The sequence below is a fragment of the Lycorma delicatula genome, chromosome 9 (assembly GCF_047948215.1).
Source record: "Lycorma delicatula isolate Av1 chromosome 9, ASM4794821v1, whole genome shotgun sequence".
NCBI classification, from domain to species: Eukaryota; Metazoa; Arthropoda; class Insecta; order Hemiptera; family Fulgoridae; genus Lycorma; species Lycorma delicatula.
In genome coordinates this window covers 68,584,203-68,607,084 of record NC_134463.1, presented here as the reverse complement: position 1 = coordinate 68,607,084, position 22,882 = coordinate 68,584,203, and the positions used below count along the sequence as shown (strand labels likewise).

Genomic DNA, 22,882 nt, shown 5'->3' with positions numbered 1-22,882 from the left:
AACCTAAAACTCGCTTCGCTCGCTAACAGCGTTTAATAACCTTAAATATTAAATGGCCGATTCTAAATCCGAGTCTCAGTAATTGTGTAAATAATCATTGCCTAGTACGAACATAATGTATATTACACTTGTACGATACTGAATAAACGAAATTTTTGGTGAATTTTATTGTGTACTTACAAGAGATGTAACTCGGGTGAAAGGCGTATTGACGATTTTTTGGTTGCTATATCTTTACCAAAGTATGGTAAATTTTAAAAACTACGTTAGAGCGACTCTTTTTCTAGTTTCCTGATAATTAACACGATGACCATAAAACATGTGCTAAGATTATTGACTTTTGAACGCGCTTCTTTCTAAATAATTACCTTAAACAACCAAAATAAAAATATATCACACTAATAAAATCCAGAAGAAACACCCAGAAATTAAAAGGAACATGAATACAATGTAGGCTTCTATTCTACAAACACTGATATTCTACACACTCACTGAAAAAGTTGCGCTACAAAGATTGTGAACTACAAATACAAACAAGAATATATTAAATGAATGCATAAAACTTGAATGCAATGAACCTCTTGGTCACATTCTAAAAACATGTCTGGCTTAACACAAATTTAAAAAACCTCTTACGCAGTTCTACGCAAGAACAGACTTTTCGTTAATTTAATTTGGTTTAATAATGCTAACAATAGTTACCGCGAAAAAAGTCAACGTTCCAACGTGCATCGTCATAACGAACCACGCGTCTAGCTTGTCCCGCCCGAATTTTTTCGGCCTTAAATTGACCGTTACTAAAAAACGACTCTACCAATCTCAATCAAATTTTTACATACAGAACTTCAGATACATTATTACAGCAAATCTAAATTTCAATGAAATTGTTATATACATATATGTACAATAATTTAGGTCAAAATCCGTCATATGCCCATAACGCTTAAATTTTTCTGTGTAGTAGATACAGGTTAGGTTGGGAGTGAATAGTATGGCGGACGTATGCTTTTGGTGCTCCGAGTTTTTCGCGAAATTTAATGGTAAAAAGTTAGTTTTGTTCTGGTTTTCTTGAAGAACTATTAGTGCTAAGTGCGGGGAACGATTTGATGTATAAACGATGAATGACCTTGGTCATTCATGATCAACAGTAGGTCTGCGCATCGCCGCACGTCGTAACTTCTCAACCTTAGTAATGATAACGATTCAGTCTTAAGCCTATTAATCAGTTCTGCCTTAATACTTGTTGTGTTAACCATGGATTTGATTACCAAACAGTTAACCATAGTCAAAATTTTATTGATCCGGTAACAGATGTACATACCAATATACTGGTGAGGATGTGCGGTGTAGCTAAATCAAGCTTTAGGCGTCGTTTTGGTAATCATTCACAGATACAGGATAGTTATCTGAATGAATTTATGTGGCGTAAACGACTTCCAGCAGGAGCAATCCCACTTGAGACAGTCCTTCAGGATATAACTGGTTATTGGCCACCTGAGTAGTCTAATACTGTATATATGTTTTTTTGTACAATTTTTATTATGTACAAATACAAAAACTAACTAAAACTGTTTGTTTTAGTCATTTAAAACCTTCTGCAATTACTTTGTGGGCATATAACGAATTGTGACCTAATTTATACATACAATTTTACAAGGTATTAAAAAGCTTCAATATTTATCACTGATTTTGCCCTGAATTATTTTCACTTTAACATATTGGCATATTTAACATATAAACCCCAACTAAACTGAATGATATATTCTACTCAAAAAGAAAATTATACACGAAAGAAAAATACTCGAAAAGAAAATTCATTTTCACTTTCCACTGCCACCGTGCAACCGAAAGCAAATCGTACTTTTCTTCGAAAAGTCGGTAAAAACCGCCAACATCAGCTAATGCCAGGGATTTCAACACTAGGCAATGAAAATGGTCGGGAAAAGTACTGTAATCGTAATATAGTGAGTTTCTAAATGTATGTATTTAATAAATTAGGTTTGATTTGCTGTTAAAATTGAAACTTTTACATTATTTTCATAGTTGACATCATTGACAAATGTATGGCCAACCTTACATTACAAAATTGCCATTTACAATTTTACAAAATTTTCCTTAAAAGCTCCAACATAAATAAGTAAATACATATATGTCATTAAAATAGAATATTACAAAACAAAGTTAATCTTACAAACGTTGAAATTATTTATTCGGTTAAACCCATTTAAATAAGTTGGAAAATAATTAGAATATTTTAAACTCTTAATTGTGACTAAATAGTTGACAAATATTATATTAAAAATCTTCACTATTTATCACTGATTTTGACTTGAAGTATTTTCACAGCATTTAAATTCGAATTTTTAGCATTTAAATACTATTAAATCTTTTATGTATGTAAGTTGGTGCACGTGTAGTAAATAGAAGTTAAAACAAACCGTTAACAATGTGATTTGTTTGGTTAAATCTGGAGTTTTGATTTTTTCGACAAGATTTATATCGAAATTATCCACATAAATACTGTATTGTGTCGTGTTAATGTAGTATAGATTACATAAACGTAATCTGTAACGTTATTATAACTATACTGTAAAATAGTTAATACTCTTTCTTTCGAACAATGGTTTCGAAGGAAAGAGTATTTGTCCAGTTCGAAAATATTCAAGAGAGGTATTTTATAGATGATGAACGAATGAAGGTTGAAATTGTATTCTTAGCCGAGGTAATATCTGTAATGTTCCCTGTATATTTAGTACCTAAGGGTTGATAATAATTGATCTCTTGTTGACTATTATTTTAGAGGATCAAACTGTCCGTGCTTAAATTTTGTTCTTAACTCCTTTATTAGTAAACAAGTTTGCTATGTAACATATGTTGCTGTTCATTCCTTTAGGTAATTGATACTAATGTTGTTAAGTTTTCTTTAATTTTTTTATCACATTATTTGACATTTGGTTTTTCGCGGAAATTTTCCTGCCCCTTACAAAAAAGTAATGCAGCGTGTTAATTTTTACCGGATGTTATACTTTACTAGTGTTTTGGGACGTACGATAATTTATTCTAATTGCCAGTTTCTGGAAAAGATTCTTCAGGTAGCTTATGTTTCCCCTCACGTGACCGAATAATTACGAAAATTATCCTAAAAAAATTAGAAAGCTAAATTTCTGGTTAGATACTTAGTGTTATTTTTTTAAATATTTAGAATTACAGAATTGTTAAATATTTATATATGTCAGTATAATTTAGTATACATGCATTGATTTATGAAATGTATTATTTTATAAAATAATGATAAGAAATGTCCTTTGTAATGCTATCTATGTGTGTTTGTAGAGTTATCCAAATAACTCTTATCTAGGCTATATTTTAAACAAAATATGAATAATATTTTAATATCACCATATAAAGGAATTTTTATGCTGTTGCCTTCATCATTACTAGCTTACAGATTTGTTTCATAAAAAGGTCAATCTCTGTAAATTATATGTCTTGCAGGTAAATTATATAACTGTGCTTTATTCCCTGTGAATCACCAGTGGATTCGCTCCATTTTGGTTAATGTGAAATTTAGATTTAAACTCCCACACTTCAATGTGTCAAATCTTTTTCAGGATAATGGAGTAACTGTCATATTTGCCGTCTTTTGAGAAATGTATTTCTACTGATACCTTTTCTTTTACAAGCTCATACCTTTGTTCATCATCTTCCATCACAGAGTAGTTGTATTGAATTTTTCTAATGCCAGTCTGGTTCCTGGCCTACCAATTTCTTCTTCCTAGTGGAGTATAATTCCAGGCTAACAAAGGCAGTCTTCTACATTCTCTTGAGATGATCTTCCAATCTATTTTATATTTTGTATAAAGGTTCTGCTTCTGGCCTGATTGCATCATTTATTATCAAGACCCTTTTTGTGCACTCTAACTCATAGAAATCTTTTCTTGTCAGTCTTATTTTTCTATTTCAGACCGATGTCAAAAAGGTAGGGCTTGCTACCATATGATAAAGTTTCCATGTAATACCTGTTTTTGTTTCATAATTTTTTACCATATCAGTAATCCCATTTACCTGTGAGAATTTATCAATTTTAAGATCAACAGCCTTAATCTTTCTTATAAGTTGTATTGCTCCTCAAGAATTAAAAAGGTTTATTTGCTTAAAATATTTTTCATGCACCACTTTTTTGTATGTTGCAGATTATAATACCCCAAAGTATGGTTGTTTTAGATCTAACTGTTGATATTTTTAATATCGCTTAAAATTTAATATTTCCCAATTATAATAACATTAAATCAAATTTAATAAGAGAAATTTTCATCTGACATCCCCATATCTATTAGATGAACTCATATCACGTGTGCATTGAACTTTCCTTGAATTCCTCCATTCCTTAATCCAATACTAGTTACATCCTGAAAAAAGTTACATAACTGCTTTATAATACTCTGTCTTCTTGTAGCTGTTTACTGTAGTGTCTTATTTTGCTCATTTAAGTAATATTGAAAAATCCATTTAATATAGTATTTTAACGCTTGACTAAACATATTTAGTAAAGGAAAAACATTTAAGAAGTTAAAACACTATTACCCCATAAATCTTTTTCATATTTTATTAAATTAAGGGATGTAAATTTTAAATTGAAGACCTGTGAAGGATGAATTTTAAATGGTTTATTTATAAATATTTCATTTATGTTGGAGGTATTGATATGTAATTACTTATACTATACATTCATTTTTTTAATAAATGTGTATATTTAAAAAAGGTAATCAAATTATATAAAAATTAAAATTTTATAGAATACAACTAATGCGCATTTCATTTTATTCTTTTACAGTATGAACCATCACCTTATGATTGGGTAGGTATATTCCCGAAAGGTTGGCGCAGATTAGAACAATTAATAATGGCCGATTATGCTTATGTACGATATTCAAAGGATAATAAATTTAAAAGAGTTATGGAGTTGAATTTAACACATTTATTAGCAAAAATGAATTGTTTAAATGCACATTATCAGATTGTGTATGTTACTAAAAATATGGAAGTAAGTTACGTATTTTGTGTATTTTTTTCATAATTGAAGTTTTCACAGTATGTCATTTAATTAAATAAACTTATGCAACTGCAATAAATTTATATATGTATTTATATAGTTCAAATTTGTTACAGTTATTTCAAAGTAATACTCTCTAATATCCACTAACTGTTTATATCGTTGGTGTATCTTGTAGGAATACTTATGAAGTTTTCCTTTTCTAGTACTGCTTAAAATTGGTCATTTATTGCAACCTGCATGTTCTGTATTTTCTTTATTATATGCCTGTGATATCTTTTAATTTCAGGAAATAAAAAATAATTGTAGCACTAGAACTGGAGAATAGAGATGGTATTCAACTAGTCAAAATGTTTACAGCAGAATAGTTGTCATAATTTAGACACATACTTTTTAATCTTTTTTTAAACTTATTTAATTCGATTGCTCTTGATCTACCTTGTAAAACCTTTTCACTGAAAAAGAATTAGTATGGTTTTCTTTCATGATTTTTTTCCAACACTTTTTTCTGATAAGAAAAATGTGAAAAACCTGAACTCAGTTCAATATATGTGTGTTGTGTTTTCATCTCAGGATTATATTAGAATATCCAACTTTCATCACCATTTATGATTTTATTCAAAAATGTGAATAGTTGTCAGATCATGGAATCAAATTGATACATAAAATCTTTTTTCTGAAAATTACTCAGAATTAAACAAATATGCTATGAAAATATTTCTGTTGGCTAGATTTTTCAAAAATATCTATGTAGATTCTTTTTTTACTTCTTTGATGATAAAAGTACTTTGATGACAAAGTACCACACAAGCTTTGACTTGCACTGAATGGAAAAATTAAACTACATCAGATCATAGACTGCTGTTGTACCTTCTCATACCAATACTACATACAGAGCAGACACAATCTTGTTATTTAATGGCACATTGTGTGTCGCACAATGTAGAACCTCTCTTAACCAAAAGAAAGGTGGAAGGCAATTTTGGATTATCAACATTTTTTTTATAAAAACTTCAAGATTTAATTTTTTGAAGTTTTAAAACACGTATTTCATACAGCCTTGTTTAAAAATATAATTAAATAAAAACTGTTACTTTATAAAAAACTCTTAATACCTTAAAAAGGCATTGAAATTCTTGTTAGCAGTATCATGGTTGCTAATCTCTGCTGTGTCTTTGTTGTCTGCAGCGTTGTTGTTCTTTGGTTGGGGCAGAACCATGTCAACAATGTCTTGATTGTTGAAATTTAGTTCTGATTGATCCTGTTGAGGCATTCACTTTCTTCAGTAAAATGATGGTAAGAACTCGACGATTATATCTCTGTTGCACTGATTCTGTGAATGCATTGGTGTGTTATTAATGAGTAAAACAAACAATCTTCATAAAAAGGGTTTTTGACTTTAAAAAAGACTCAACACTGTGGACAGATTCATTGTTGAAAATTCTGTGAACAAGCTTGTGGACATTCAGTTTTCAGTAGTACAGGAAGAGAGTTTTCTGCAACATATTTCAATGTTTTTGAGATTTGCCTATGCATTTTGACCACAGTCTATGAGTTTCTTGTAGCATTATTACAAAACAATACTGTCACTCATCATCATGAACAAAACTTATTTGTTTATCTTATGCCAAGGAGTAATATTTTTAACCCTTGAAGCAAATTCCTTTTTAGGTAATATTTTAAAATTACCCCAGTTTCCTCTGTATTTTCATCTGATCTTTTGTGTATCCTTGGAAAAAGTCCATTTCTGTTTTAAAATCACTGATAGCATTGACATTGGCAGATAACCTTTACCTAAAGACATTCACTTGATGTATTCCATACCTATTTTTCGATTTTTTGAGTCATCCAGGACTGGCTTTAATCTTGTACCGGCTTCACCCATCATTTCGGATAAAACTTGGCCTTTTCCTAAATAGTTGGGTCTGTTAATCCCATTCCTGTTTCCCTTTATTGTGTGAATCATATAGCCGCCGCATTCACTTTATCGTTTGGACACATCTTCATTATTCTCTTATTTGAATCATGCAAGCGTATGCTTCAAAATGAATTTTTCATCTTGTCCCAATCAAAAACTGAAACACCAACACCAGAATTGATTGCTACAGTTTGCAAAATTTCACTATTTTTGATTCTTCTAATTACCTCCAATTTAAATTTAAATAAATATTTGACAGACCACATAAAGTAAAAGAGATATTTATTGTTATCTGTTCACATCTTACAATAAAACTACAACATTGTTGTTTTACTTGTTTTCCATACCTGAATCTCGCTTTCCAACAGTGATTTAACAGTTTGTGTCCTTACACCTAATTACAATTTTTTTTCACATGAATGTAGTTTTACAGTGAAGATTTAAGATCTAAAAGTAGCTGGCCTTTTCTGTTGGCTGATATTTCTAAGTTTTTACAGTTTACTATAAATGCATTAGTTCATGTACAATTAATTCATTGTTGCATCCAGTTATTCCCTAAAGCTATAAATTTCTTTGAAATGAATTTAATGGATAATCTATGTTAGTTATTAAAGGAAAGAATCTACTAGAGTGCTTCATATAAAAGAAAATAACCCAAACCAAATACAGAGCTAAAGGATACAACAGAAGTAAGAATTGATTGTGTTGCTACAAGGAACACATTGATGATGACCTAATCAAGCTGAATGGTGTATACCCTTTCTCCAGAGTTCATCAGTTATGTTTAATTACTACAATAAGTTACTAACTCATGAATAAAAAACAAACTGCAATGGTGCGTAATTTTCTTCTTTTTTTTTGAGATCATTATTTCTTATTGTCTATATTCTTTAATAATATTTTACATTCTTAAACTGTTCAAATCTGTGGTAAGATTAATTAAAAGAAATCATTAATTTCATGTACATAACCTTTTTTTTTGTGACAGGTTGTTGGTAGAAGTTCATATTTTTGTTTTCAAAGGAGACAAGTAGATTTACATTCACAAGGAGACAATGCAGAAGTTTTTGAAGGCTTTGGTTTAGCACAGGTCAGTGCAGGTACATCATTGGCTGACTCTAGAAATTCATTGAAGTCCTGTAGTCCTTCAAGTGCTATGATTGTAAGTTTAATTGTTACATTTTAATAACAGTTTTGATAATAATATTTATTGAACTACAGCCTGCTACTTGCTCAAGAAAACATTTAAAATAGACAAAATAGAATCCCTCATATGAGATATTTTCTCAATATAATTTTGTACCTGACAACACTTGAAAAATTCCTATGCTATATAAATAAATGATGTTTTCAGTCAGCACATTTTGAGAATTTATGAATAATAAATAGATAAAGTAATAGATTAGTTAAAAATGTCACATTTAACTTTTTGTGGATTTATATCCAATAACCGAGGAAATTTCCTGAGAAAATTCAGTATTTTTATTTGCATTTGTTGTGATGGCAAATTTATTTACTTTACAGTATTGAAATCCTAACTCATAATTTAAACTGACTGTTTGTCTTGAAACTACTTTGTTCCGTTTAAAACAGTACATATTTTCTTCTACAAGCTTTAATTTATTTTTGGTACATTTTTTTTCAGCCTAAGTTATTCAGTTAATATTTACAATCTTTACATATCTGAGAAATTAGAGAGGTATTATGACTGAAAATATTTTAATAGCTCAAAATGTTGACTTATTTACAGAGTACAAAATGGAATAGAATCAGTCCTGTTTATTTTATATTTAAAATGTGGGGAGAAAATTTCCTGTCTTGAACAGTTTTATTTATTTTATGTAAGAGCTGTTGTTGTGTTGAAGTTGGAAAGATAGCATATGTCTATAACTTATTATAGCAAGACTGTAAATAAATTAATATATTTATAAGCAATTTAAAAATATTTTCTTTTATGGTGATCCACTGTGGTTAAGTTTATATATTAGATTTTTGAGAGATATTTTTTATATTTTTTTTTTTTTTTTGAGAGATGTGTAAAATTTTTACATTTATAAAATAAAAAGTGTAAAATAATGATTATTTATTTTATATTACCGATGTTGAAAGTTTTCCAGTTAGTCAATTTCTTTATACGATTTCTTAATTTTACTAAATTTTTGCGTAATAAGATTAGAAGTTATAATGAATGTACTACTATCATATTTTAAATTCATTTAACTTATACTCTATAATGTTTTTTAAAAAGTGGACTTATAGTTGTTTTTACCAGGTGAATGCATAATTAAGTCTTGTTTTTATTTTATCAGTCTTCATTTATTGTTTCCTCTTGTTAAATCATGCCTGTATCTTCAATTTTTAGTCCAATATTTAATTAAGAAATTATTTTCATAGATATATCATTATCATCATCGACGACAATTTAGCAGGATAGTGGGAAAGTTATTTTACTCATTTTGCATTTCATTTTCTGGAAATAAAATGTTATTCAAAACGTGACAAATAACAGAGCTGATGTACATCATGCCACCTGCATATAATGCTTTAAATGCATTGCAGAAGCAACAGCTAAGATTATTTGGTGGCAGGACATTTAAAAAGTAACAAACCCCAAAAAAATACAAAGTAGCGTGCTACTGAATTCTGCTTAAAAATATCACTGTTGTCTTATGCTAGCTCCCTCACTTATTGGAACTTGTAAAACAATTTAATTTAGAAAATATAAGATCTGTTTCTAATGAATCAAAATCTTATTTATTTCTATACAATATAAAAATTTCAAATTTTTATAAAAAAAACTAAAATTTGAAAATTTAAAAATTAAAAAAGAAAAACCAAGTAAAATTTAATAAATATCTTAAAGATCATTACTGAACAAGAGCCAAGATTAAAATGAGAAATAAATTCCATTTCAGTGATAGGTACTCAATAAATAGATTACTCTGTAGAAATGCTTCTCTGAAGGTACAAGTTTCCATATAAGGGAGCTTGTGAGAATTTCTATCTTCTAATCCTAACTAATTCTTATTACATCTAGCTCTAATTAGCTCTAAAACATTTCTTGTTTTAAATTATGTAACTTAAAACTTCTCACATGTAATGTTTTGGGTAAAATATTTTTTGTTTTATTTTATGAATTTTATTAAATATTTTTAAAATATGCAAGTTTTATTGTATAAATCAAATTTATGTTAGCTGAATATTTCTTATAATCTACTTCATTAAGATTTTAACTTTAAATTGATAAAAAGTAATGTCTGTTAGTAGATGAGTACGGGTTAAAATTCAATGAAAAAGTTAACCAAAAATTTAGAAGAAAACTGTAAAAGAAGCACTAGAATATTTCTGAGTGGGGTCAGTTGTAACAATCAGGCCTTCAAAATTTGCTTTACTCTGAAATTTGATGAAAAAAAACACTAAACTGTTTCAGTATGGACATTGTATGATGGCAGTACTCATCCCGCCTGCAGACATGTTATTAATTAATATGCAGACAGGGTAATAACTATCTCTTAATTAGTTTTAAAAAATTAATTCAATATACTTAATCCTAAATATCAATTAAGTTAAATGTGAACAAATAATTTTTTTACTGCCATTTTTCTGGACTTGACAATTTTTTTTAGTTATGTATCATATGTACTGGCTATATAATTAGTGGTAGTTTCCATCTATAAAATATCTTACCTATAGGATGTGTTCATTTATAAGTCCTTTCCATTCATTTCTTTAAGAATGAATAAATTTTAGTTTTATAATTTGAATTAAAGTATATTTTTTCCTTTTGTTTTCTTTCAGCAATCTGTGAATTGTGGTGGAATCGGTTTTCCTCTGGTTAGACCATATCGCAGTGAATGTGTACTACCATTAGAAGCACGTGATTATAATGTGTCATGTCCTACTTGTCTTGCCAGTCAGAAGCAGTTGGTTAATAATCAGATAACGGTAAGTTTTTTTTTTAGTGTTTAGCCAAAAATAACAGTATGTGGTTATTTGGCCAGATGATAGAAACTGCATTGTACAATTATTTTAACTACAGCTATTCCAGAAAACTGAATTGATTCTCACTATGCAAAAGCCAAAGAACTGAGTTTTAGCTCCAACTGTTGCCATCCCTGTAAATTTTTTCTGTAGTGAAGGTGTAATAAAATAATATACCAAGTAGTTTTTCAATTTTCATCTTTTATCATTATCTACTTCAAAATAAAATGTCTTAACAGAAACATGTATCAATTAAAAAAGATATTGTTAAAGTGTCCTAATGTCCTAATCAGGGAATAGAGAGGAAAACTCAGAATTTCCTGGAGAAAGTGGAAGGGAAAATTCAGAATAGACAAACAATTACAATAGGGGACTTTAATTCTTATATGGGGTATGAAAGAAGTGTAGTATAAGAGATAATGGGACACATAGGTACGAGGAAAGAAATGAAGAGTGTAAGAAACTATTAGCAGTTTGGTAATTCATGGTTTACAAAAGAAAATAGTAAGAAAGTAACCAGATATGGATGAGGGAGAATGAAGAACCAGAAAAGTTATAGATTATGTCTTAGTAGAGTAAGATTCTAAAAGGGAGTTAATGGATGTCAGTTGTATCACCATACTGTTGTTGATAAATTAATGTAAAAGTTTGGAAATTTAAAAATGTGGAGGGAAGGCAGAAATTTGGAGAAGAGATTAGAAAACTAGTTCCAAAGGGTGAAATACAAGACCTAGAACATTAATGGGTACAGTTTAAAAACATTATGCTTGGAGTAGTGGAAAAAGTATAGTGTAGGAGTAAAGGATTCAGGAGGGAGGAGGAAACAGAATGGTGGAACCAAGCAGCTAGGGATGCACTAAAAAGTAAAAAGAATGCATGGAGAAAATGGAGGGAAAGCAAAAAGAAAAGGGATAAGGAAGTGTATAGAAGAAGAAAAAGAAAATAGTGAATGAAGAAAGGAAAAGATCCTGGAAGATTTTACAAGGTAATGCTGGAAAGGGATGTTCAGGGAAATATGAAGCTGTTTTATGATTTGGTGAGAAAAAGGAAAGAGAAGAGGGGCGACAAAGATGAGGATGGTACAGTCTAAAAGGAAGAGAGGAGATCCTAAATAGGTGAAACGAATATTTTAAACTTGACTGAACATAGAATATAAAGAAGAAAGGGTAATGGAGGATCAAGCAGAAACTGAAAATGCAGGCCACGAAAAAGAGCTTTTATAATGAAAGAGATAGAAGAGGGATTAAAGAAAATGAGGAATGGCAAGCACCTGGTATAGATGAGTTATCTACAGAAATGTTAAAAGTGGCAGGGATTATTGGAATGCTGTGGTTAAGCAGGCTCTTCAGGGCCATGTGGCAGAATAAGTTAGTGCAAAGCGATTGGAGGATAGGACATCTCTGATGGACATACCCTGTCTTTTGTTGACTGTAATACCTCGCAGTAGTAAGCTACATTCATCATTGATTGTAAAGAAAATCAATGAGCAAAACTCCCCTTGAGCAAAAAAATGAAATTGAAAGAACTTTTCTAGCTGACAGACAGGTTTTGGCCTTTACTGAGCATCCCTGATCCTTTCTTTGTCACCCCTGACTTGCCATTATTGACTCCATTAAAGTGTAATGATGGACCCATGTCTCATCACATGTGACGATGTAAAAGAAAAATCGTCCCCTTGTTAAAATCGATTCAGAAGTCCTTCACAGATCTCCAACCTGACCTGTTTTTGATGTTCGTCAACAACCTCAGAACACATCAAGCACTAATTTTTCTAAAGCCAGATCAGTGATAATAAATTCAGCACTCCCATAGCTGATACCCACTTCTGATGCGATTTCTTCAACAGTGAACTGGTGAATACCTTTGATAAGTTTTCGAATGGCACAGATGTTGTCAGCTTTGAGACTTGACCTTGGATGTCGATCATGACTTTTGTTTTCTATAATTTCTTGGCCGCCCTTAGATTGTCTGGCCCACTCTCAGTTCTGGGACAGTGTAGCATCCCCAAACTGTATCTTTAAACGAGTTAAAATTTCCATGGGTTTAACGCTTCATTAGTTAAAAACTTTATGATTATATGTTGTGCAAAAAACGACGGAACCTCTTACTCACTCATGGCTGTACTTAAAACAGAACAGAGTGGAGGAACTAACCAAGCTGGTTCCCCCCTCTGAACATTAACCTCCCACTCTGCCGTCAAGCTTGGAACTGCTTTCTGCGTAGAATAGCAAAATTACCATTTAAATTTGATTCACCCTCACAGTATATTAGAGAATAGAATCTGAGGAAAAGTTGAGGGACATTTGTAAGAAGAATAAATGGGATTCAGAAAAGGGAGATCAACTATGGACAAAATGTTGATCATTATGCCAAGTTTGTATAACGAAATGGAAAAAGAGTAAAAATCTGGTAATGGTGTTTCTGAATATTGTTAAGGGTATATTGCAGCATTGACCAAGAAATGATATGGGAGAGTTACAAAATAAAGAGGTAAATGCAGGAGTTATTAAAACTACATATGAAAGGGGTGAATGTAATGTGAATACTGTAGTGGATTAGGGTAGGTTAGGGTCTTTTTTGACCGACACACTTCACTGAATGTCCATGATATTGTGACACACTTTTTTGTTTTTATTAATAATAATACAGAGTGACACAACCTTATGCAAGACTTTTCTTCTTTTTTTGCATACTTAGTTGAGGACAAATGGATTACACAATGCAGCAAACAATATTCATTGTCTCCCAATACATTAGATGTGCCAGTTATATCCAGACCCAGAATGCCTTCACAGAAAAGTATAGTATGGATGCACCAAATAAGTCATCCATCAAGCACCTGTAGAAAAGTTCCAAGAGACAGAGAATGTGGCAGATGCAGCCAAAAGTGCTAACACCGGAAAAGTTGATCAACATGCAAGCTGCATATTCTGTTAGTTCTGAGAAGTCTGTGCGACACCTATCTAACCAGTCTGGTCTCAATTGGTAGTGCCTGCATGGATTATGCAAGTGTTTAAAGATGTTGTTCATGAGTTGTTACCACCAGCAGACACTGGAAACATTTAGCTTTATCTATCAGCAGTTCATGTCATCTATAACACCAGATGGAGAACTCTATAAATGGTTTTCATCTGATGAGGTGTATTTCCACCTTGATGGTTACGTGAACCACAGAATTCATGTATTTAGTGTACGGAAAATCCACATCAGCTGCATAGACAAAAAGTGGAATTTGGTGTGCAATGTTACGTGGGCGAATCTTCGTCATTCTTTTATGGCACATTGAACACCAACTGCTATATACAGACGGTGCAACAATCTTATAAACACTTTACCTGCAGACTGGCTAGAGTACATGTGGTTTCAACCGGACAATGCTATGGCTCATACAGTCAACAATACTATGAATTTCTTGGATCAGTGTTTTCATGGACAAGTGATTTCAAAGAGATTGTGGCCCACTCAATCTCCTGATTTATCCCCTCCTGACTTTTTCTTGCAGGGATACTGTAAGAATGCTGCTAACAAAACTCATCCTCCACACTATTCCCGAATTGCAACTACTACTATTGTAACTTACTCACTTTGCCATAAGGTTGCGTCAGTTTTTGAACATTCTGTACTATGTAGTTCTAATTTTAAACATCATTTACTATTAAGTAAACATTCCAGTGTACATAGACCAATGCTAACACAAGCCGCATTTTTCTAATTACAAGCAACATGTCAAGCGGCATCAGAGAAAGATAAAGGTAAGTTGCCTAGAATACCACCAACCTATCTCTACCGGAATTCCTATTAAAAATATATATATATTGTTTTTTTTTTTAAACTGGCCACTAAAATTAATGTGAAGTCTGTGTTCTGTGTGTTCCATAGAGTTTGTCAATATATATGGCCTTATGACAGGCCTATACGCAAATCATCTTCAAGATGTACCAGTCTATTTTCTCTGTTTAGATTTTACTATTTTCATTGAAGAAGATGCTGATTTGATCGATTATGTAGTTGAAAATGGCAGCAAAATGTTTTTGGCCCTCTTTGTAATTTGGGATACTGATATTATGCATAAAGGGCTGTTCTTTCTTAGTTTGTGTAAGTTGATTTTCAAAACTTTTCCTCATTCTTTAAAAATCCTTATGTTGAGGGATAAATCCCTCATGCTTACACTCTATTAATTTCCAGATGGGAAGACTAAACTAAGCATTTTTACAGATGTTCACCATCACTCAAAATTATCGGCAAGAAGAAAAATTAAATTCAGCATTGTTGCATATATTGATTGATATTGTCGATTAAATAAATTTTACTGTATTTAAGATTTAATTGTAAGTATAAATTACATTGTATAGAGACTTTCTGCATGGCCTAAAATTTATTTTTAAATTTATTGGGAATCATTGGTTTAGGAGTTCAACAAGGCAGTATTATACTGTAATAATATTACATGAAATCATGAAAAATATGAAACTGAGGAGAGGGAACATAAAAGCAAGGAGTTTGTTGTCGATTTGGTGATATGGGAGGATTCAGAGGAGGATATCCAGGAAGTAATAAATGAGTGGAACAAAAAGATAAAGAGATTTGGGATGAGTTTTACTGTTGAAAATAGCAAAGTGCTGGTACAAAGCAGGGAGGCTAGAGGTGGAAATAAGAGTAATATAAAAGAAAATGGGGTAGCCCTAAAATATGTAAAGGATCTTAGCTATCTGGGTTCAGTTTTCTCAGAAGATGGTAAGCTGGATAAGGAAGTGAGTGAGTGCAAGAGTACAAAAGGCAAATTGTTTTTTCCAATTAATGAGAAATCTGGTTGAGATAAATAGGTGCGTTAAACTGCAAGAAATTTCTGTTTAAATTGTGCTATGCCCCAATCCTAACTTAGGGTCATAGACATGAACATGGGAGAATAAGTTAAAAAACAGAGTGCAGGCTGCTGAAATGAAATGTAATAGAAATTTGGTGAGGAAAACTAGGATGTTTAGAATACAAAGTGATGTGATAAGAAGGGAAGTTGGAATCTGAAGCTTAGTAGAGGAAATTGAGAGAGGTAAATAAGGTGGTATGATCGTGAAGAGTGGGGAGTGAGAGACTGCCAAAGAAAATCCTTCAGTACAATGAAAATAGTAAGAAACCAAGAGATTGGTGGGTTAATAATGTGTTGACAAGAGCTGGAAAGAAGATGTAATGCAGAGAGAGCAATAAGGGAAGAATGGTGTATAGACATGGAGAGGTGGGAAGAGGATGGTAAATGTCCCCAACCTGAGTTAACTTTGATACTGGGAATGGACAATGATGATTTATGTTTTGTTTGTCAAAATAGATTTTAACATTCCCTCTTTATTAGTGGGTAACAAGTTTTAGAAATTTACTGTAAAAAATTAAAACTGAGTGATATAATAAAAAAAAGTTGCATTCTTAAATAATTATAATTACTCGTTAACTAGCTTGTAACTAATAGAAGTCTGTTCTAAAATAAATCAGCAAATGTTGTTTATTTATTGTTGAATTAAATTTTTATAATTTATATTTGTGCTAGCATATACTATTGTTACTTAAAAATCTAAATAATCTTTTTTTAATAAAAACTAAAATGGATTAATAAATTACTTATTTTCATTATTCAAAACTACTTTTTTTATGTTTAATAAATTGTTATAGATTTTTAGTGCTACTAATCTTTTTGTGTAATAAATATTTTTTTAAATTAAATAACGCAATACATTTTATAACAACCTGTTTTTAAAAGCAGAATAAGTTGGCAACCCTGACCTGTTGGTAGAATTAGACTAACTGTGATGCTATACATCATTATGTTTTCATTTATGTGATTTTGTTGTGATTATGTAGCAAATATTCTGTTGACATTTCAGTATTCCACATCACAATAGCATTCCCAGCAGCAGTATGAAAAAGTTGTGGATAAACAAGTTTGGATGTAATGCTTATGCAAAGAGAAACAAAACACAAATTGTTTACAATTTGGACACTAATAATAATAATTTAGCATTCAACCAGCAAGTATAATGCAGTTCTTCATTTATCTGACAGTAGTCAAACATATGATGTTTAGTTTATAATATTTTGTTAATCTTTTGATATAAATTTTTTATACTATTCAAAATGTATTATAATATCAAATTACAAAAATATATTTTATTTATCATTCCTTTTTCCTTACTAATTCTAAATAATAGCAGCTTACAGATTGTTTGTGTTTTATTCTAATTTTGATAGCTTACAGATTTTAACTGTGATTGCAATTTAAAAATGTAGTTAAGTATTCAGTTATGTATATTTAGTATTAAATTATAAGTAGAACATGTAACTAATTGTAGTAGTGGAAATATAATACTATTTATTTTATCTGTCCATTTTTGAAATTTAACTTGATTACAATGATATCTTCTGCAGGATATTTTAATATTTTATTTTCTCTTTATTCTGCTGTTGATAAAATTAAATTAACATTTTAAAGAAACAAATGTTATGTACTTATTTCTATTCTTTCAGATAAAAGAATTAGCTGAAACTAATCGACAATTAAGAAAAAAATATGCTGATCTAGAACGGAAACTTGAAATTAGTTTTGTCGCTCAGAAGAAGTTAAAACTGTATTCTTATTATATGCATCAAGAGAAGCAGTCTTATGAATTATTTATATCAGAATTACTTAAATGTCTGCAGAATAATTCTCCTGTTTGTGTACGAGATGTTTCTAAAGGATCTGAGGTAATAATCTCTTTACATACTGTTGTTTTATTTTTGTTTGATTTTTTAAATTTTACCAAAGTATAAGGTTGACTTTTTTTTAGTGATCTTCTTTATTTTTATATTAACCTATATTTTGGAAGCTTCTGTCCTTGAAAATAAGTGTAATATAAGATTACTTAATGTAAAATTTCAAGGAAGTAACGTCCTTGTCTGTAACCCCAAAAGTATTGAGTATTTCTTTCAAATTTTCTGCTTAAGCATTTGTGTGAGAGGTAGACACAACAAATTCCTGGAATTTGTACTTTGAAATAGTCTTTTTAAAAACTTGACTATCATAATACACAATCTTCATATGGGAATATAGTTGGCATCACATTCTTTCTTCTCTAAACACCTGTTGTGTAAAGTTTGTGACATTGTAATAGTTCAAAATGCCCCTCACTGAGTTGCATAAACGTATCAAATAAAAAATTGTGTTTTTTTTTCATATAATGAAACTACTGTAAGTTTATGAGTAATACAAGTACTTTATTGAGTGTCCCTCTTCAACATACATTAACAATATTAAGCATATTTGAAGGTATAAAAATAAACCTTTTGAAGAAATTGTGTATGAAATTGAAATGTCACTAGAAATTTTCTATAGTATTATTTCCATTGATCTGAAAATTAATTGTATTGTTCAAGAAATGTTATAAACACATTTAATTTTGATCAAAAAGTATTTTACAAGGCAGAGTATAATGTCTCTGGAGCATCCACATCAAATTTCAATGATTTGCCACCAGCTAATTTTTTTGTTTACTCTTGTGTAATCTACTCTGAAAAGCCACACTTGGATGAAAATAACGCAATGAAACAGTTGAATTTGCTTCGTAGAATGTTTGCAAAAGCATAATAAATGGTGTAGTTACTGTAAAATGACAATTATTTTGCAAAACTTATGTATGCAGTTATTTTAAAAAATAAAAATGTATAAAAAAAGTTCATTCAATCTAATTTTATGTAAATGTATGAAATTTGTGTTATAATCTTAATTTTTGCTTCATTGCAGATGTTAGTTCAGCGTATTGGTAATTTGGATAATCATATTGTACATTTTACTTCACGGCATTCACCTCTGAATGAACGTTACCTAAAAGCTGTTATTGGTAATCAAGAAATGAAGATACAAGAATTATCAGCAAAATTATGTGATCTCACCAAAAAATTGACTCTGGTACTGTTTGTAAATTAACTTTTTTTTTAAGTCTATTTTTTACTTAAACACTCATGCTGTACTGCACAATAGGATTAAAAGTCATGAATGAAAAGGATAGTGTATATTCATAAAAACTTCAGATATTAAGCAACATATTTTAAAACATTTATATTTTTACATATTTAGCTACATGTGTATAGATCTGATAAAATTATCAGTTAACCCATGTGTATCAAATTGCCTCACATTTGAGTCTCCCTTAAACATTGAATATCTTGTAAATGTTATAGTCTGACTAAAGTTTTCTCATTTATAGGCCTTGTACCATTTTTTTTTTTTTCAGTTTTTCACAAAATTATAAGACAATATATGTTGTAATGTGGAAAGTGTAATGTTGTTTGTTTTTTGAAAGGCCTACCATTGGAAAAATATTAGACGAAAAGACCTGAAACTAATGAGAGTCAAGATAGGGATCCATATTTTAACCTGTATCAAATGTAAATTACATATTTACAAAAAAAAAGTTATGAAAAGTTCTAGGAGCTGGAAATAATATATATAAAAAAATAAGCTTAAAAATCATGTTTTCCTTGAAAATGAAAACATTGCATTTATTATTGTATGAATAAGTTATAGTTATATTGTTGCACTTATTAAGTTATAGTTATATTGTTGAATTTGAAAAATTCAAGCCTTTCGGAATTAATTCCCATCCACAGGAACTCATGTAATTCGTCATGTTTGTAACCATAATTAAAACTTCACATGTTAAATTTTTGCATACATCATATTTGTGTAATTATAACAATTGGTTGTCATAAATTTAAAATTAAGTTAACATAAACATCCTATCAATATGGTTGTCTCAACTATTATAAGCTGTTATTTGATAACAGTTGAGACAATCACATTGACAAGACGTTGACATTCCAAGGTGCCCAAGAACTTCAATGTGAGGGAAGCCATTGCAGGATGATGTCTGCAGGACTCCAGGGACCTTTAAAATATAAATATTGGAGTCACTTAGATATACGTTGTATGTGTTACACTGGTGTTGGAAGACAACTTAGGGACTGTGTAATACCTTTAAGTTGGGTCTGGTCCTCATGTGTTTTGAGAAGGGAAAGTGGTTTTATCAGTACAAACCTGACATTAAAGCAGGTTGAGGGTGTCTTAGAGATTTCCCCTCCTCCAACAGAAAAATTCTCCAATGAAACAAACTAGGGCTTCTTTGAAGTCTGATTTCAAAGGATGGAGAAGAATAAAATGTGATGAAAGTTATTTTGAGAAATTATAAAAAATTAACTCATTGCAAAATGTTCCTAATGTCTGGTACAAAAGGCCAGGCAAAAGGTACTTTTGTACCAGCCACTAGGAACGTTGTAGCACAAATGAGTTTCTCATTGGTTCTTCAATGAGAAATCCTTAAAGTTACATTCTTGATTCATTTGAGTCCAATAGTTGGTCTTCAGAAAAGTCAGGTTGGCTGTAGTCGAGAAGTTGCGGCTCATCCATTGGAATTAGATCAAGCTTCCCCTCAGCAGCATCCCAACCCCATAGGGGAAGACACACTCGCCTTGTGACATTTCAGTCACTACTCCCTCCCGTTCATAGCCTTCTTGGGCTTTAACGGGAGCCCTTCAGCAGCAGTTGGGTCCCACTGCATTGTGGTAGTCCTGGTCCCCAGAACTGCACAGTGTTGGATTGGTGTCTGTCGTATTCCATTGGCACAGCCGATGCAATTCTCCCTAAGTGATCTGGCGTTGGATTGGCTCCTGCTGGTCAACCACCAACCAGGGTGGTTGAAACCTGGGAAGATGGTGTCATTGCCCAGCAGCTCCCTCGGCAGACTGGCTAGGCCATATACCGCAGGGATGGCATACACCGGGTGGTTTCACATTGAACCAGCCACAGAACTTCTTCATCATCATCATTGTCATCTGCTCTGATAGTCCTGGAATCCTGCTCATAAAGCCGTATAGTGCTTAGTGGGATGTTGGACTGTCAGCCGGCTTGATGGGAGGGGCACTTGTGCAGACATGTAGGTATACTGTAATTCCTGCTGATATCTGAAAGACTAGTGTCAGGACTTGCTTATATGAAGCGTAGCAGTTTATAATGTAAGATACATATTGATTCACATATAAGTGCAGTTGTTGCCTGCACATAATATACAACCACCTCACTACTTATACTTTGAAAATTAAGAACTTCTGAGAGAAGGAAGTATTTAGTGTAATTAATAAGGTATGTTAGTGTAATATTAATTCATAAAGACTCTTTTTCCTTTATATGTTTCAGTTTGAAATTGATGTTCAACAGAAAAATAAAAGTGAAGAGATACTAATGTTAGAGAATAGGAAAGATAATGATGTTCTATCAGAAAACAATGAACCTATGGTCAACAATAATAATGTAGATATTATGGAAATTGTAGCCACAAAGGAAGAGAATAGTAGTAAAAATGGATTTAGAAAAACCAATGAAAAAATTGACATGATTAATTCTAATTCCTGTTGTAAAGAAAAGATTGAAGCTGTTGTCGAAATACATAGATTTGATGAGAAATTAGAAGCTATTATCTGTGATTTAAATAATAATTGTAATTTTAATGATGACAGTAGAGAAGATAATACTGAAGATAATGATAATGAAAATTAAAATGAGTCTGAAGATTGCAAAGAGGTAAAATAATTGACACAATATAAGTACTGATAAATAAAACCTGTGGGAACTGTAATAGTTTATTTAGAAAAAAATTGAATGTCCTTTATCAAATTGGTGATATACTAATACTTGTGTGTATTCAATCTTGTCAGTTGAGTATGTTAGGTTGATAATATATATATTAGAACAAAAAAAAATTGAAAGACAATTGTTCTAAACTTTGTATTTTGTTTATTTTAATTAATTTTGAAGTATTATTGTTTATGATTAGTAGTAAAAGTTAAAACTTAATTGATAGTTTTTGTTAATTATAAAATATTTATGTGTTTGTATTAATCTTCAGTTTTCTTCATATGGATAATTCTATCCATTTAATAATATTTATGTAACTGCTATTGCTCTTTTATTTAAAGATTTAATATTTTATTTAATTGAAAGAAAAATTATTTCATTCAAAATTTATAAAATGTTCTAATTAACTTTTTTCATTGCTGCCATTTCAAGCAAATTTGGTCCTATGTGTTGCATAGTATTTTTAATATATGTTTTCATTCTTTTTTATTATTTAAAAAATTTTTAATATATTTCCTTTTCTATATAATGTTCTTATGAAATTGGATCACAATATTTATATTATAGTTTTTAACATTTTTAATCATAATGTGGTCAAATCATTTGCAACAAATGTGCTAAATAAAGACCCAGTGAAGAGAAAAAAGCTGAATGGAAATTAAAGTTACATTTTTTTTATCACAGAACAAATGAAGGTTAATCCTTGGGACATTATTTTTTTTACCTTTTTTTTTATTAATTATGATCATTAAACCTTATGAAGCAAAAACTTAACAAAAATGTAAAATAATTTATCATAAATTTTATATAATTTTTTTATTTAAAATAAATAGATTTTCCAATTAATCTGATCTGGCATTCCTGAATGACATACAGTTTCTTTATCTGCAAGCATATTCTCTCAGAAAGAAAAAACCACATACCTGATTGGCATTTAGAATGATTAACTGCAAGTTACAAGTACCTTCCTCTATAAAGCACTTCATACAGCATTTACATTGATTAGTCTGGTTGATAAGACTTTTTATTTTTAAATATAGAAACATGTGTCATTTCTATTTAAATAAAAACATGGGAAAACATTAGTCTTTTTTGCTGTAGTATTTTTAAAATTCTTACATATTGTTTGTTGAAGTTAAAGTTGAGTTTAACATATGTTATAGTATGGACTTCAATCTTTATTGCCATCAGATTTCAGATTGTTTGATTATTTCAGCAGTGAGTCTTCTTTTTTTATATCTTCTCAGTGATATAAAAAATACAGCTGACAGTTCTGAAA

General features: G+C 30.6%; 1 protein-coding gene across 1 annotated transcript; it reads left to right on the top strand.

The window, feature by feature from the left end:
* The first annotated feature begins 2,461 nt into the window (after positions 1-2,461).
* On the top strand, positions 2,462-21,525 carry LOC142330675 (uncharacterized). Its single transcript, XM_075376121.1, has 7 exons — positions 2,462-2,722; positions 4,835-5,044; positions 7,960-8,133; positions 10,770-10,916; positions 17,463-17,681; positions 18,718-18,882; positions 21,187-21,525. Exons 1-7 carry the CDS (start codon positions 2,621-2,623, stop codon positions 21,523-21,525), a joined length of 1,356 nt encoding a protein of 451 aa, XP_075232236.1. The 5' UTR covers positions 2,462-2,620.
* The last annotated feature ends 1,357 nt before the right edge of the window (positions 21,526-22,882 follow it).

What these genes read in the sequence shown, in the direction of transcription:
- LOC142330675 (XM_075376121.1), top strand. Translation starts at nt 2,621, where the DNA reads ATGGTTTCGAAGGAAAGAGTATTTGTCCAGTTCGAAAATATTCAAGAG. An exon ending in ATGTTTCTAAAGGATCTGAG is followed by an intron (nt 17,682 to 18,717) that starts GTAATAATCTCT and finishes GCTTCATTGCAG; the next exon opens with ATGTTAGTTCAGCGTATTGG. An exon ending in TCACCAAAAAATTGACTCTG is followed by an intron (nt 18,883 to 21,186) that starts GTACTGTTTGTA and finishes GATGTTCAACAG; the next exon opens with AAAAATAAAAGTGAAGAGAT.